Genomic DNA, 12364 nt, shown 5'->3' with positions numbered 1-12364 from the left:
TTAAGGTTGCCCTGCATCGTTTTCTTCCTCAAATGAATCGGTTGCTACTTCCTCGTAGTCCTTCTCCAGGGCAGACAAGTCTTCTCGGGCTTCTGCAAATTCTTCTTCCTCCATGCCTTCACTTACATACCAGTGCACAAACGCTCTCTTGGCATACATAAGATCAAACTTGTGGTCGAGCCTTGCCCAGGCCTCTGCAATGGCTGTGGTATTACTCAGCATGCAGACTGCTCGCTCGACTTGGGCAAGGTCTCCTCCTGGCGTAGCCGTGGGAGGCTGATAGTTGATCCCAACCTGCAAACAACAGTAAAAAAGACAGTTGCAAAAAAAGAGTTACAAGAAAAGGGATAAAAAGAGACAATAAACAGGTTAAGAAAATTGTAGAGTCACTGCTGAGCGGAAGAAAAAAAAAAGTAAGGAAAAACCCAAATTATGTTGGTGAAATAATCCCTGTCAAGTCTAATGTCATTCAAGATATGTTTTGTGTGCAAGTCAGTTCCTACTCTCACCCAAGACCCAAGTAAAATAAAGAGCCACTGACCAGAACAGGATTCTCAATGAAGAAAAACACAAGAATGTGTTGATATGCTTGACAAAATTGGCAAAAGTGTCTGTTCATGGAGATACTGTAGAAATGTTTCACTTACCAACAATGTATTATTGATACTGTTATTTGTTTTTCTTTTTTTTTTTTTTTTTTTTAAATCTCATCAAGGACACTCTCAGCAGTGTCTTTAGAATGTAAGCCTTACCTTAATCTTTCTTTTAGAATGCAATATTTTAAGTTTAGAGTCTTACAGGGTTGACGTTGTCCCAGTAATGAATATAAAAATAGTATATACACTCCCATTTACTTAAAGGTTTATAAGTCTGTGTCAGTGGGATGTCATTAGGAGAAAGGGCACATTTTATACACACACCTTTCTTAAGTTCATTCTTCTCACTAGTGAAAAGCATGCAAGATCTAAAACTTTAAATACAAGTTTTCAGCTAAAATGAACTTGCTCTTAAAACATGAAAGAGAAGCTCATGACAACCCTTCTCACCTTGAAGCCCGTTGGACACCAGTCAACAAACTGGAGGGACCTGTTGGTCTTGATGGCAGCAATTGCTACATTGACATCTTTGGGAACTACATCACCTCGATAGAGCATGCAGCAAGCCATGTACTTCCCGTGTCGTGGGTCACACTTCACCATCTGGTTGCTGGGCTCAAAGCAGGAGCTGGTGATTTCAGCCACCGAGAGCTGCTCGTGATATGCTCTGTCAGAAGAGATGATGGGGGCGTAGGTCACTAAGGGGAAGTGGATGCGTGGGTAGGGAACCAGGTTTGTCTGGAATTCTGTCAAATCCACGTTGAGGGCACCATCAAAGCGCAGCGAGGCAGTGATGGAGGAGACAATCTGGCTGATGAGTCGATTGAGGTTAGTGTAAGTTGGGCGCTCAATGTCCAGGTTTCTGCGACAGATGTCATAGATAGCCTCATTGTCCACCATAAAAGCACAGTCTGAGTGTTCCAGGGTGGTGTGTGTGGTGAGGATAGAATTGTATGGTTCCACCACAGCGGTGGAGACCTGAGGGGCTGGGTAGATGGCAAACTCTAGTTTGGACTTCTTTCCGTAATCCACAGAGAGGCGCTCCATCAGCAAGGAGGTAAAGCCAGAGCCAGTGCCTCCACCAAAGCTGTGGAAGATCAAGAATCCCTGCAGTCCAGAACAGGCATCAGCCTGAAAAAACAACAGGAAAAGTGAAAGAATAAGTGAGCGTATCTTAAATTACACCTCAGATAGAAACAGCAATACCCGTATGGATGCACAGCAAAACGGTTAGCAGTTTTACCAGAAAATCCACATCATCTGTTTTCCCCTATAAATCTCAGGCTAGTGTATCACTAGAGCAATATATATATATATATATATATTTTCCTAACAATAACAATGGTACAGCAATATTTGAGGTTTCCCATTCAAGTCTTCCACTCATATGAAAACTAAGCTTGGACATTGAGTAAACACATTTTTCTGTTCTGAGCCAATGACAGCAGTAAAAACAAAATGAGAGCCACTATCAAAAAAAATGTATGACGTTACATCCCCTCCCACCCACCAAGTGTCTTGCTTCCAATGTAATAGTGCATACCAGTTTGCGGATACGATCTAACGCCATGTCAATTTTGTCTTTGCCAATGGAGTAGTGGCCACGTGCATAATTATTTGCTGCATCTTCTTTTCCAGTGATCAGCTGTTCTGGGTGGAAAAGCTGCCGGTAGGTGCCAGTCCGCACTTCATCTGAACAACAGAGAAAATGTACAAGCTTAGAAGAGAACCCTCAGGTGAATTATTAGAAAAGATTTGCAAGAGTAAAACATCTTTCAGGACACTCCTGCTTTCTGATTCTCCACGCTCCTGTCTTACATATGAATATGAAGAAAGCATTTTCCACAGTTAGCAAAAGAAAAATAAAATCACTCACACACACAAAAGACTAGAAAGGAACCTCTTTAAGTAGGTTGAACTGTACTCATAACCAGTGTGGGTTTAGACAATAGCAAACTTTTGATTTTATTATTAGGTAAGGCATCCATGACAGAATCAGTTTTCGTCTAGTTGAAGGTGTCCCTGCCCATGGCAAGGGGATTGGAATTAGATGATCTTTAAGATCCCTTTCCAACCCAAACCATTCTACGATTTTATGATCATTTCAATTGAGAATAACATATTTTAGTAATATTTGCTATTAAAAACTTTGAATATTCTACCTGGAGGTCAGGATCATCCCTAAAGATAAGGGAGAGTCCTGCTATTCAGTGATCTGAACTTTGCCACACAGAAGAGTTAATTCATTTCAATTTTCCAAGATTGGTTCCATACTGACCTACTACCGTTGGTTCTAAGTCCACCATAATAGCCCGGGGTACATATTTTCTACTGCTCGTCTCTCTGAAAAATGTGGCAAAAGAGTCGTCATTGCTGGGTGGGTCGCTGAAGGTGCCATCTGGCTGAATGCTGTGTTCCAGACAGAAGAGTTCCCAACACGCGTTGCCAATTTGAACTCCAGCTTGGCCAATGTGAACAGAGATGCACTCGCGCTATAGTGGGAAAATAAGGGGAATGGTGAAAAGAAACAATGAGTATCCTAACAGCCTATAAATTGATTCTATCTGAAACCCCAAATAAACCAATGATTACAAAAAATTTCCACAAGGCTGGAATTAACAAAAAATGTTCTAACATTTATTTAAAAATAGGTAGATAAATATTTTGTCGTGTGCAGAAGGAAACACTAAGGACAACAACTAGAGATTTGCAACTGTGTCTACACATGATGTAGAGTATGTACATGGCCTATGTGTAAATGCTTGTAAGCCCATACAGATAGAAAAACTGTATATAAATATACAGAATAAACTATAGTAGGTCCCAGATGAGGAATAGCAGCCAAATCCTGTTGTCTGGGACAAGGTACAGCTATGCTGCCTTACTGACATATAGAGAAAGCAAAGGGAATGAAGTATCTTCTAATCACTAACCTTCTATTGAATGTGTGTTAGGTGCAAAATAAATGAATTCATAGAAATTAAAGTAACTGGAATTAAAGTGTCCTTAGTAGCTTAATTCATTCAACTCCTGATTGTTTCAGCTCATTCCCTGGGCAATTTTAATTCAATTTAAGAAAAGTTGACTCTTATTGGAAGAGTTTTCTACTAGATTCTCAAAACTGACTATGCAATCTAGGGAAACAGTGTTTTCTGTAGTCACAGAAACCCATCAGTTTGTAATCTAAGTGTACCACTGTGGCACTGATTGAAATTAGGATCAAGTAAAAAGCAATGAGGAGACCAAAGTTATGCAAATTCGAAAATACTTTAGCACGGTAATTGTCATTATGCAATTAATTTCATTATTGTGCCAGCTGCATCTATTTGTAGCGTTGTTCCATAAGGGGGAAAAAACAACCAACCAAACAAAAAAAAACATGCCTCTGCGTGCTTGAGGAGAAACAGGACTAGAAACAAACGCTAAGAGAGGTTCTCCTAGTGCTTACTAACCTCACAAGAGGTTGTGGTAATCTTTTCATTTCTCAAGAACTGCTTTTGAAACCGGGCTTGACAGGCTTTTAATGAGATTCACCCAACCTCTCAATTGCAAAATCTTGGACACAGTACAAGAATTACAGATTTTCCCTGGTTTAGGCTACTCAAAAAATGTAGAGATGCCTAGAAAGATCACAGATTGTGAACACCCATCTTTGGTCCCCCTCCTTTAGTCACGGTTCTAATGCTGAAGCAAAAAAAGTCCCTTCAGCCTTCCCACCTTCACTCAGACCTTGACCAGAGTAGTGAGGAAACAAAGGCTAGACTCATGGTTCCTTATCTCATAAAATAACCTGATTCTTTTCTTACCATGGTTTCTCCTGTGTGTTTCTTTTCTGGATTGGATGCAGAAGCGGTGGTTACTGATGTTTCTACTGTTGTACAGGCAACCTGATGCAAGGGGGGCAGCGCATTCTTTCTTTGCTGGCGGGGGCCTGCAGCATCACAGTGTAGGGAGGAGAGGTCACAATCTCTCCCAGGCAACCTTCCCATGGCACCCGCTCCAGTTACACCAGTAGCCTGCTTTCACCCAGCCCTATAGTCTGTTGTTAAGAAAGTCTTCCCAGTTAGTTCTCCATACTAAACATTAGTAAAAAAATAAATAAAAAAAAGTTGCAGCTGATGTTAGCAGCCAGTATTTTAACAGATAAGGCATGTCTTCACAAATAACTGTTTTCCTTCCTTAAAATGCTTACTTACAACTGGTGAATATGCTACTGGTAACTCATTGTAAAGAGTAATCGTTTCAGAATTTCTTCACTAATACTTTCAAAAGGTGGCATTTTGTGTCTTTCTGACAAAGGTGACTGTGTCCTCCATTCAGCTGCAGTCAACTCGTGTAACTTCCCCCGATTGAAATGAGTTGGGGAACAGGTTAGACTGTAAGGAGTTCCACTTGATTGGCTATTTCATCATCTGTGGACAAAATACATAGGATTATCTCCTGGCCTTCTTTTCTTTGTGACACCTGTTTAGCTGATCATAGACAACTGTTCTTCAACCCTTCAGCCGCCTACAGTATGTGCCAATACCAGTTCTTTGCATCCAGCAAGAGGATGAAAAAAAAAAAAGCAAAAGACTATCATTTGCTCTTACTTCTGGAGATACGAGCAGTAAGTTCACATACACATGGCAGGCACGCACATTCTCTCTGAACAAGCCTTAAATCGTAGGATTCCTGTGGAACTATGCACGGCTACATCTTTTCCCTCCATGTTAGAATGACAGCACAGAGAAAAAACGCAGCTAAAGATAAGTAACAGGTACTTTATTCTCAGTAGTACTGATCTTGGCCATCCCAAGGTACACAGAGACACTTTAATATTAAAAATATATATGCTGCATCTTTCACGGAAAGTAACTATCACTCTCTGAACTCCTATGAAAATGCAGACCTGTTTCTACTTAATTAACAAGTCCTCTGCTTAATTCATATATGCCCGTACAATGCAGACACATACTGAAACATCTCCAGAAATTATTTCAAAAATCTCTAGTGTCAACACATTAAGTACATAAGCTTTGATACACTTAATCACAGCACAAATAAGCAACTCTACAATGACGTAAATAATTAGTCATTTTATTGTGAAAATTAAATATTGCAGGCTTAGTATTAATTGCAAAAAAAACAGATTGCTCATTTCTGCCTTCTCATAATGAACTAAATACAATACAAATGCAAAATCAGCAGTACTCAAAAGAAGTGAAGGTTGCTAACCTGCAACTAAAATCAAGTTGAAGGTTAAAGTTCTGGTTAACGAGTGGCTGTGATATTTATCAGAATTTTAAAAAATAGCGTATGGTCTGTGCAGACCACTGATCCCAAGCCCCAAAACGGGCAGCTCTGCCATGTAACTGAAAGTATTAATCGAAATCTGGAGCAAACATATGTTTTTTAGCTAAACAGTCAAGTGTTGTTAACAATTTGACCTGACTTCAGAGGGAAGTTTACTATTTTATTAACTTATTATTAACTTATTTATTAACATAAAGTATGTAGAGCAAGGCCTTACAAAGCAAGTGGCCAGTAGATACAACCTAGTCACTTTCTGGAAGAACTCAACTCCAGCCAGACCCTCTGTGTTTGATTCTACCTGGTTTTCCTGTCAAGTGTTGGTTGCAAGGAGCTGTAGCCACACTGACGGCTGGATTACAAAAATCACCTAGCAGTATCAAGAGCAGCTCTTCCCTATCTACAGAGTATATAAGAAATAATGCTTCACCATATTAAAAAGTTATGTGCTGCTTATCCTGATGTAAAGTCCTACTGGAAACAAAAACGTTGAGGGGAGGGGATAACTCAAGGAGGGGATATCTATTGGGATAACTCAAAAACTAGACAAAATTATTTTAGCAGAGGGCACACAGCATAATGACACCAACAGGCTGCTCTCCTTGTAAATGAAACAGAAATAGCTGCCACCTCAATAGCTGTATAGCTATTGCCAGAGACAAACAATCCATTTGAAGGGGGCTACTGTTGTAATACACTGCAGTGGGATACATGTAGGCTACTTTTCACAAGTTTGGTGTGTTGGATAGGATTTGCCTGTCAGAAAGGTGGCTTTGTCTCCTATTTTGTAATTTTGACTGACGTCAGCGAGCCCGAATCCTCTTGGCACAGATGCTAGGAAGGCTGCCTGTGTTTGCCACAACGGCTCCGTGCCTCTAAGTTGTTCTCTCCAGCACACATAGTTTGCTTCAGCAGAAGCAATATTTAAATAATCTGCACTCTCTCCTTTGGCATTACTCACTGTCAATCTATGATAGGTGGATGGAGAAGAAATTAATTGTTTTACTGCAAATCTCCAGTCTCTGCCTGAGGTGGTCAGAAACGGGGTCAGTCTGCTAACAAACCACCTGCAAATACAGCAATTTTCTTGCTACAGTTTTGGGAAGGTTTGGGGGATCTCAGAGAAATCTCTTTCTACCTCTCAATAAGCTTTTGTTGTGAATGATAGGACATTGCTAAATGGTTACCATGTAAATCATGACTTTGGATGTAGGGGTGGGAAGATGGGTTCTAGACACACAGAGACTTTCTGACATCTACATAAACAAAGCAAGAGGTAGGGAAAGAGTAAAACAATGCAACAACTTCAGTTGTTGTTCAACTAGACAATAATATGGAATACAGTTTAAAAAAATAAATCTATTTCCTTACCACTGCCACGTGCTCCTAAGGATTACTGCACATCAGGCAAGCACAAAGCACTGTCATTTGCATTTAAGAACAGCAGGTGCAGCACCACAGTATTTGTGGCACACCACCTAGGTTTTCTGGCTTAGATATGACTAAAATCTAGGGCGCCTGTATGAGGAGGTATCAGTCACAAGAGAAACCATGGCGTTCAAAATGCAACAGGCTTCATCTTCTGCAGCGTTTTTCTTCCACAGGCTTGTCCTACATCCCATGCTGGATGAACTGGGCATTTTAGATGTCTTCAGGCCAAACAGAATATTCCCCTAATTACTGGTACTCCACTGCCTTTCACAGTCATGCTTCCAGGAATGTGATTTCAGTTGTTCAGTGAACTGCCTGGTATTTGCAAGGATGGAACCTTCTTCCAAAACATCTCAGGGAGCATGCTTCCTAACCGTCCATACAACTCTCACTCAAGAGCTACATCCAAATGAGTGCCTTAAACAGTTATAGATTATGGAAGGCGTGGCTTTACCCTAGAGTTGGACTGGTGCTTAACAGACAAGAAAATGTCACAGATACTTGGCGTGGTTTCAAAATTCATATACCACCGTTCCCTGTCTGAAGAAAGGAAGGTACTGCTACACGGGAGTTCACAGGTAGTCATCTCCATTAGGACACAGATCTCAACAGTCCTCGAAGAGCCTCATGAAGTCCTCGAGACAAGCTGACACTTCCGCAGCAGCAGAGAAAAACATGTTCTGTGGTGAAATACACTTAATCTCGAATCGGAGGCCTATGGATTGGAGACAGTACAGCTGCCCAAGCCTGTCGGAAGAGCTGGACCAGTTTGCAAAGGAATGGCAATGATGTGGGAGAAGCTGTGGAAGAAAACACAAAGCAAGACAGTTTTACCTTTTATAATGAAAGGCCAAGAAATACCAAACATACTGAGAAAGAACTAATCCAACTAGAGTTAATGGAAACCTAGACATCTTATTTCCTCCTGCTCAGTTCAGTACTTGGGCCTTCACCCCAGGCACTACTCCCATCCCCAGCAAGGTTTCTTCAGAATTTTCCAGTGGACTATCTGCAGAATAGCCACGGAGCGCCCACCACACAGCAGAAGGAGTGTCTCCAGCCAAAGAAAACACCCACCCCCTCCACACCCCAGCAGCCACATCTATGTCATGGGACCAGCCCGTTCTTCAGTGACAGCTCCAGCCACCGCTTGCAAGGCTCCAGCACAAGCAACTCAAAAGCATGACTACACTGCTGCCCTGGGCAAGTCTCCGCTTTCCTGACAGGACAGCCCTAGGAGGCAATCACTCTTCCAAGAGACATTCACCTCGTAGCACCTCAAGGTGGCAGAGGCTGAGTCTAGGACAGCCCAGCCTGCCTCTCGCAGTCAGTGCCTCGTCTGTTGGAAGGAACTGAGGATGGAATAACAGTTGACAGAAAACGGACTCTTGTAGAGCTGCGTCTTTCTAGATGGATTGCAACTGGAAGCGTTTGAAACAAGCCCAAATAATAAGTTCCTAGCCAGTTTTTATGTCTCCCAGAGATGAAACATTCATACAGACCAAATCTATTAAAATCAACAATTTTCTTCTGTAGCCATTAAGGGATAAAAAAAAAAAAAAAAAAAAAAGGGAAATCTTAATACCGTACCCGGATCTAATCTCACTACCACAAGGTACAGCAGAAAAGTAGCCAAGAGCATCTTTTTGTAAGGAAGTAAATAGAAGTGGCTTGACATGGACCTGAGTGCTCTTCGTAGCAATGTCAACATGGTTAAGAGCTTTTGGGACAGAGCACCTAGAAAATGAGAACAGAGAAGCTGTTACGGTAAAGTTAAAAAAAAAATCATACAGATACTAGGAAATTAATATAAATAAGGTAAGACTATTCATATTTTAGTTGGCGTGAGATGTTTTTGTGGTTTTAGTGTTTTTTGTTGTTGTTTTTTCTTTGTTTTTTTTTTTTGTTATTATTATTTTGGTGGTTTTAAAAAGGGAACAGAGAAACAGTACAACTTTATGATACAATTCTCCATACATTTTTTAAGCCATCAACTTATACCACAGTAGTTGCAGCTTCTCTCCTGGGAGATAAAGTGATTTACAGTGCTGGAGAAGCAGAGCTTTAAATGCCAGATGTGGATTCTTCAACATGGACTTGACTTCTACTGCAGAAGTAGTAGAGAATACAAAGAGCCAACAAAGTGCCTTTATAGGATGGCTAGTTAGATTTGTTTTCCTTGGCACAGCTTTTTCTGTATTTTTTTTTTATATATAATAAATTTATTACTAAGCATTTCAGAACCTGGAAAATAATTCTCATCTCTGAGCATTGGTTAGACTAAATAGGTTTTTTAATCGTCAGCAAACATAATTGTCTTCCATTTCCTTCAGTGATACCGAGCAGGACTTCATCATGGCTGGTATGGCCTGGCATCATTATTAATACATACTTAATTCTCACTACCCTTTGTTAGGGAGGGATGAACAGGATTGGGTAGGTACTACTGCAAATCAGTTCGAGCCAGATGTGAAGAGTCATTGCACAACTGTATGTGAACTGAAGCCACTCACTCATTTAAAGACGTGTTCCATAAGATGGCTTCGGTTGCCGGTTGCCATCTCACTGGTAAAAGGACACCACCGCTATACAACCATACTTAAGGAAGAAAAAGCAATGGAACGGCTGGTAAGAGACTACATTGCTTCTTTCCAAAGCCACTGCTCTGACTCTGGTTTCGGACAGCAGCAAATGAGATGGCTTCAATGATCACAGGGCCTGCAAAAGCTTTTACTTTTGGAACTCACTTCTCTTAATGTGCCAGTGAGAGTTTGCGGTCTGTACACACTGCAAAGTCCTGAGTGCTTGTGAAAGCCATCTCACCAACAGCTCTATGGCACAAACAGATTTTCTGGGATGGACCATCACAGACTACAAGGAAGAGGGCAGACAGTTCATAGGTACTGACACAGAACACACAGATGTTGATGACCAATCATAGTCCAGATTGAACTATTCTGGTAATCTTTAAGATATGTGTATCTCTAAAACTTTAAATAAATTAAAAAATAATAATAATAAAAAAAAGGAGTACAAACAAGAGGGAAAGCCTACCCAACACAGTCTCTGTTGCTTTGTCTTGCTTCTCTTCATCAGTTGAGTGCATCTCTTCCTGTTGAGTCCACTGACATTGGCATTCACAAATGGACTTGAAAAATGCTAGCTTCTGCTCACTGTTTAAAACATCACAGCTGTCTACAAGCTCTTCTGCCCCCTTAAATAGGCCAAGTGGAAGCAACACACGCAACAGATAGAGCTCCAGCAATGAACCATACTCAGGAAGGCTCTTATTGCTTAGGTCTCTCAGCCAGCTACTGCCAACCTCCAGCATCACCTGGGGCTCTCCCACTTTGCTATACAACAGGATACTGCAACACAAGAAAGAAATAATAGAAAACAGTAGCACTGTAAAAGTTGAGATTGCTTGCAGTTACTACCCAGAAGCAGCTATGGTCACAGCATGTAGCAAGGTTTGCACTTGAGGTACAGAGACATTTCCCAGGGGAGCAGTTCTCCCTCAGAATCACCCTTTTTGTACTTCATCGCCTTCAAGCTGCCAGCTGGCATGCTCCAGCACACACTGGCCCAGACGTTCCCAATGGCAGCGAGAGCAGGCTCACTACGTTTAGCACCTGATTATGAACCCAGAGTAAAAAAAAAAAAAAAAAAAATTCTGCAAAAGAAACAAACTCAGTTTTTTTATTTTATTGTTTTTCTTTGTGAGAACAGGTCCCATGTTCCACTTTCATCCTTGCAACCTGCAAGGTGAAAACATCACACAATATTCAAGTCTGTCCCGCTCTTAAACTTAACTAACACAGGCCCTCTGCATGCGGCAGCCACAGACCCACACTCACCACAGCTCCATAATTTTTGGAGGCAGACGTTCAGGGACGTGGTAATACCGCAGGAGCCACGACAGAACTTCTCTCCACCGGTTCATCTCAGCCAGAGCCTGAATGCCCACGACACAGAGGGAGCACTTCACTTCTGCAGAACTGGTAGCGAAGACAGACATGTAAGTGCTTCTTATAACCAAATTTCCCATTGCATCCCTTCTTACGAGCTACTTTGGCTAGCACTTTATGGTTCTGTACCAGCAGTTTGCCCCTCCCTTCCCTCCTCTCCTCTACCTCTACTCCCCCTCAAAAAGGGGAGTTCGATAACGCTCTATGTGCCCAGTCTGTACCTCTAGAAGCAAGCAGGGAAGGTTTCTATGTATGTTTGAGGGATGACAGGCATGCAGAGTCTTTTATACAAAAGACTGCGTTTACTAAACGCAGAAAGCCCCTAAAACCGCAGACCACCCCCATGAGCAGCCCCGGACACCCCGGCGGGCAGGCCCGCAGTTACTCCCGCGTCCCGGAGCCGCCCCCCGTCGCACCTCTCGGGGCCGGTGTCCATGCCGGGGCCGGTGTCGGGGCCGGGGCCGGGGCCGGGGCCGGGCCCCAGGCTGCCGCAGCCCGCCTCACACCGCTCCAGGGCGGCGGCGAAGTCGCGGTGCAGCACCAGCAGGTCGGCCGCCTCCTCCAGCAGCGAGGCGGCCTGGGCCGGCAGCGGGGACCAGCAGGCGGGCGGCACGCTGCTCATGGCGGCGGCGGGCGGGCTGCCGCTGCCGCCCTGACCGAGCCTCGCCGCCCGCCCGCACCCAGATCCGGCTCCAGCGCCGCCACCGCCGCCCCCCCCCGAGCCCCCCTCGAGTGGGACGGACACGGGGAGCCGCCCAGGGCACACAGGGGCCGCCCTCTCTCCCTGGGAGGCCGGCAGAAGGCGGCCGCCACCGCCCCCCGGCGGCGCGAGGGCTGACCCGGCGGCCATCTTCTGTGCCGCTCGCCGGGAAATGTAGTTCCTGTCAGCCTTGGGTCGCGTCGTGGCGAGGGGCGGTTTCTGACAAAATTCTGGCTAGAGAGCGACCCAAGGGTTGTTTATTAGGGCCGCTCGTTCAGCAGCACCCTGGAGATAGGTGCTGCCCCGAGGGAGGACCGCCGTGCCACAAGCATGTGCCCGCATGCGACAGCTTTATTTAGGGTCAGGGCACGTCTCTG

The 12364-nt window shown here is 43.4% G+C and overlaps 2 protein-coding genes across 3 annotated transcripts; both read right to left on the bottom strand.

The window, feature by feature from the left end:
• LOC118250070 (tubulin alpha-2 chain) lies at positions 1-4628 on the bottom strand. The gene is made up of 5 exons (XM_035550699.1): positions 4403-4628; positions 2875-3088; positions 2140-2288; positions 1047-1727; positions 1-294 (listed from the first exon to the last, which is right to left on the bottom strand). The coding sequence occupies exons 1-5, from the start codon at positions 4583-4585 to the stop codon at positions 1-3; spliced, it is 1521 nt and encodes a 506-aa protein (XP_035406592.1). The 5' UTR covers positions 4586-4628.
• Positions 4629-5339: 711 nt separating this feature from the next.
• On the bottom strand, positions 5340-11978 carry PEX26 (peroxisomal biogenesis factor 26). 2 transcript variants are annotated; one of them, XM_035550856.2, is made up of 5 exons: positions 11704-11978; positions 11177-11317; positions 10374-10687; positions 8910-9056; positions 5340-8119 (listed from the first exon to the last, which is right to left on the bottom strand). In XM_035550856.2, exons 1-5 carry the CDS (start codon positions 11907-11909, stop codon positions 8016-8018), a joined length of 912 nt encoding a protein of 303 aa, XP_035406749.1. In that variant the 5' UTR covers positions 11910-11978; the 3' UTR covers positions 5340-8015. The 2 variants fall into 2 exon arrangements, with proteins under 2 accessions (XP_035406749.1, XP_035406751.1); XM_035550858.2 differs by having other exon boundaries at positions 9002-9056; positions 11704-11957.
• Between the last annotated feature and the right edge of the window lie 386 nt (positions 11979-12364).

This window comes from Cygnus atratus, chromosome 1, assembly GCF_013377495.2.
Source record: "Cygnus atratus isolate AKBS03 ecotype Queensland, Australia chromosome 1, CAtr_DNAZoo_HiC_assembly, whole genome shotgun sequence".
NCBI classification, from domain to species: domain Eukaryota; kingdom Metazoa; phylum Chordata; class Aves; order Anseriformes; family Anatidae; genus Cygnus; species Cygnus atratus.
The sequence above is the reverse complement of the archived record's forward strand: the minus strand, read 5'-3'. Positions and strand labels throughout refer to the sequence as shown.

Coding starts and splice junctions, on each gene's coding strand:
- LOC118250070 (XM_035550699.1), bottom strand. CDS start 4,585: ATGGGAAGGTTGCCTGGGAGAGATTGTGACCTCTCCTCCCTACACTGT. Junction 3,089..4,402: donor AACACACAGGAGAAACCATG/GTAAGAAAAGAA, acceptor TTCCCACTATAG/CGCGAGTGCATCTCTGTTCA. Junction 295..1,046: donor GGTGTCCAACGGGCTTCAAG/GTGAGAAGGGTT, acceptor TGTTGTTTGCAG/GTTGGGATCAACTATCAGCC.
- PEX26 (XM_035550856.2), bottom strand. CDS start 11,909: ATGAGCAGCGTGCCGCCCGCCTGCTGGTCCCCGCTGCCGGCCCAGGCC. Junction 9,057..10,373: donor AGCAACAGAGACTGTGTTGG/GTAGGCTTTCCC, acceptor CTCATTTTCTAG/GTGCTCTGTCCCAAAAGCTC. Junction 8,120..8,909: donor GGTAGTGAGATTAGATCCGG/GTACGGTATTAA, acceptor TTTCTTCCACAG/CTTCTCCCACATCATTGCCA.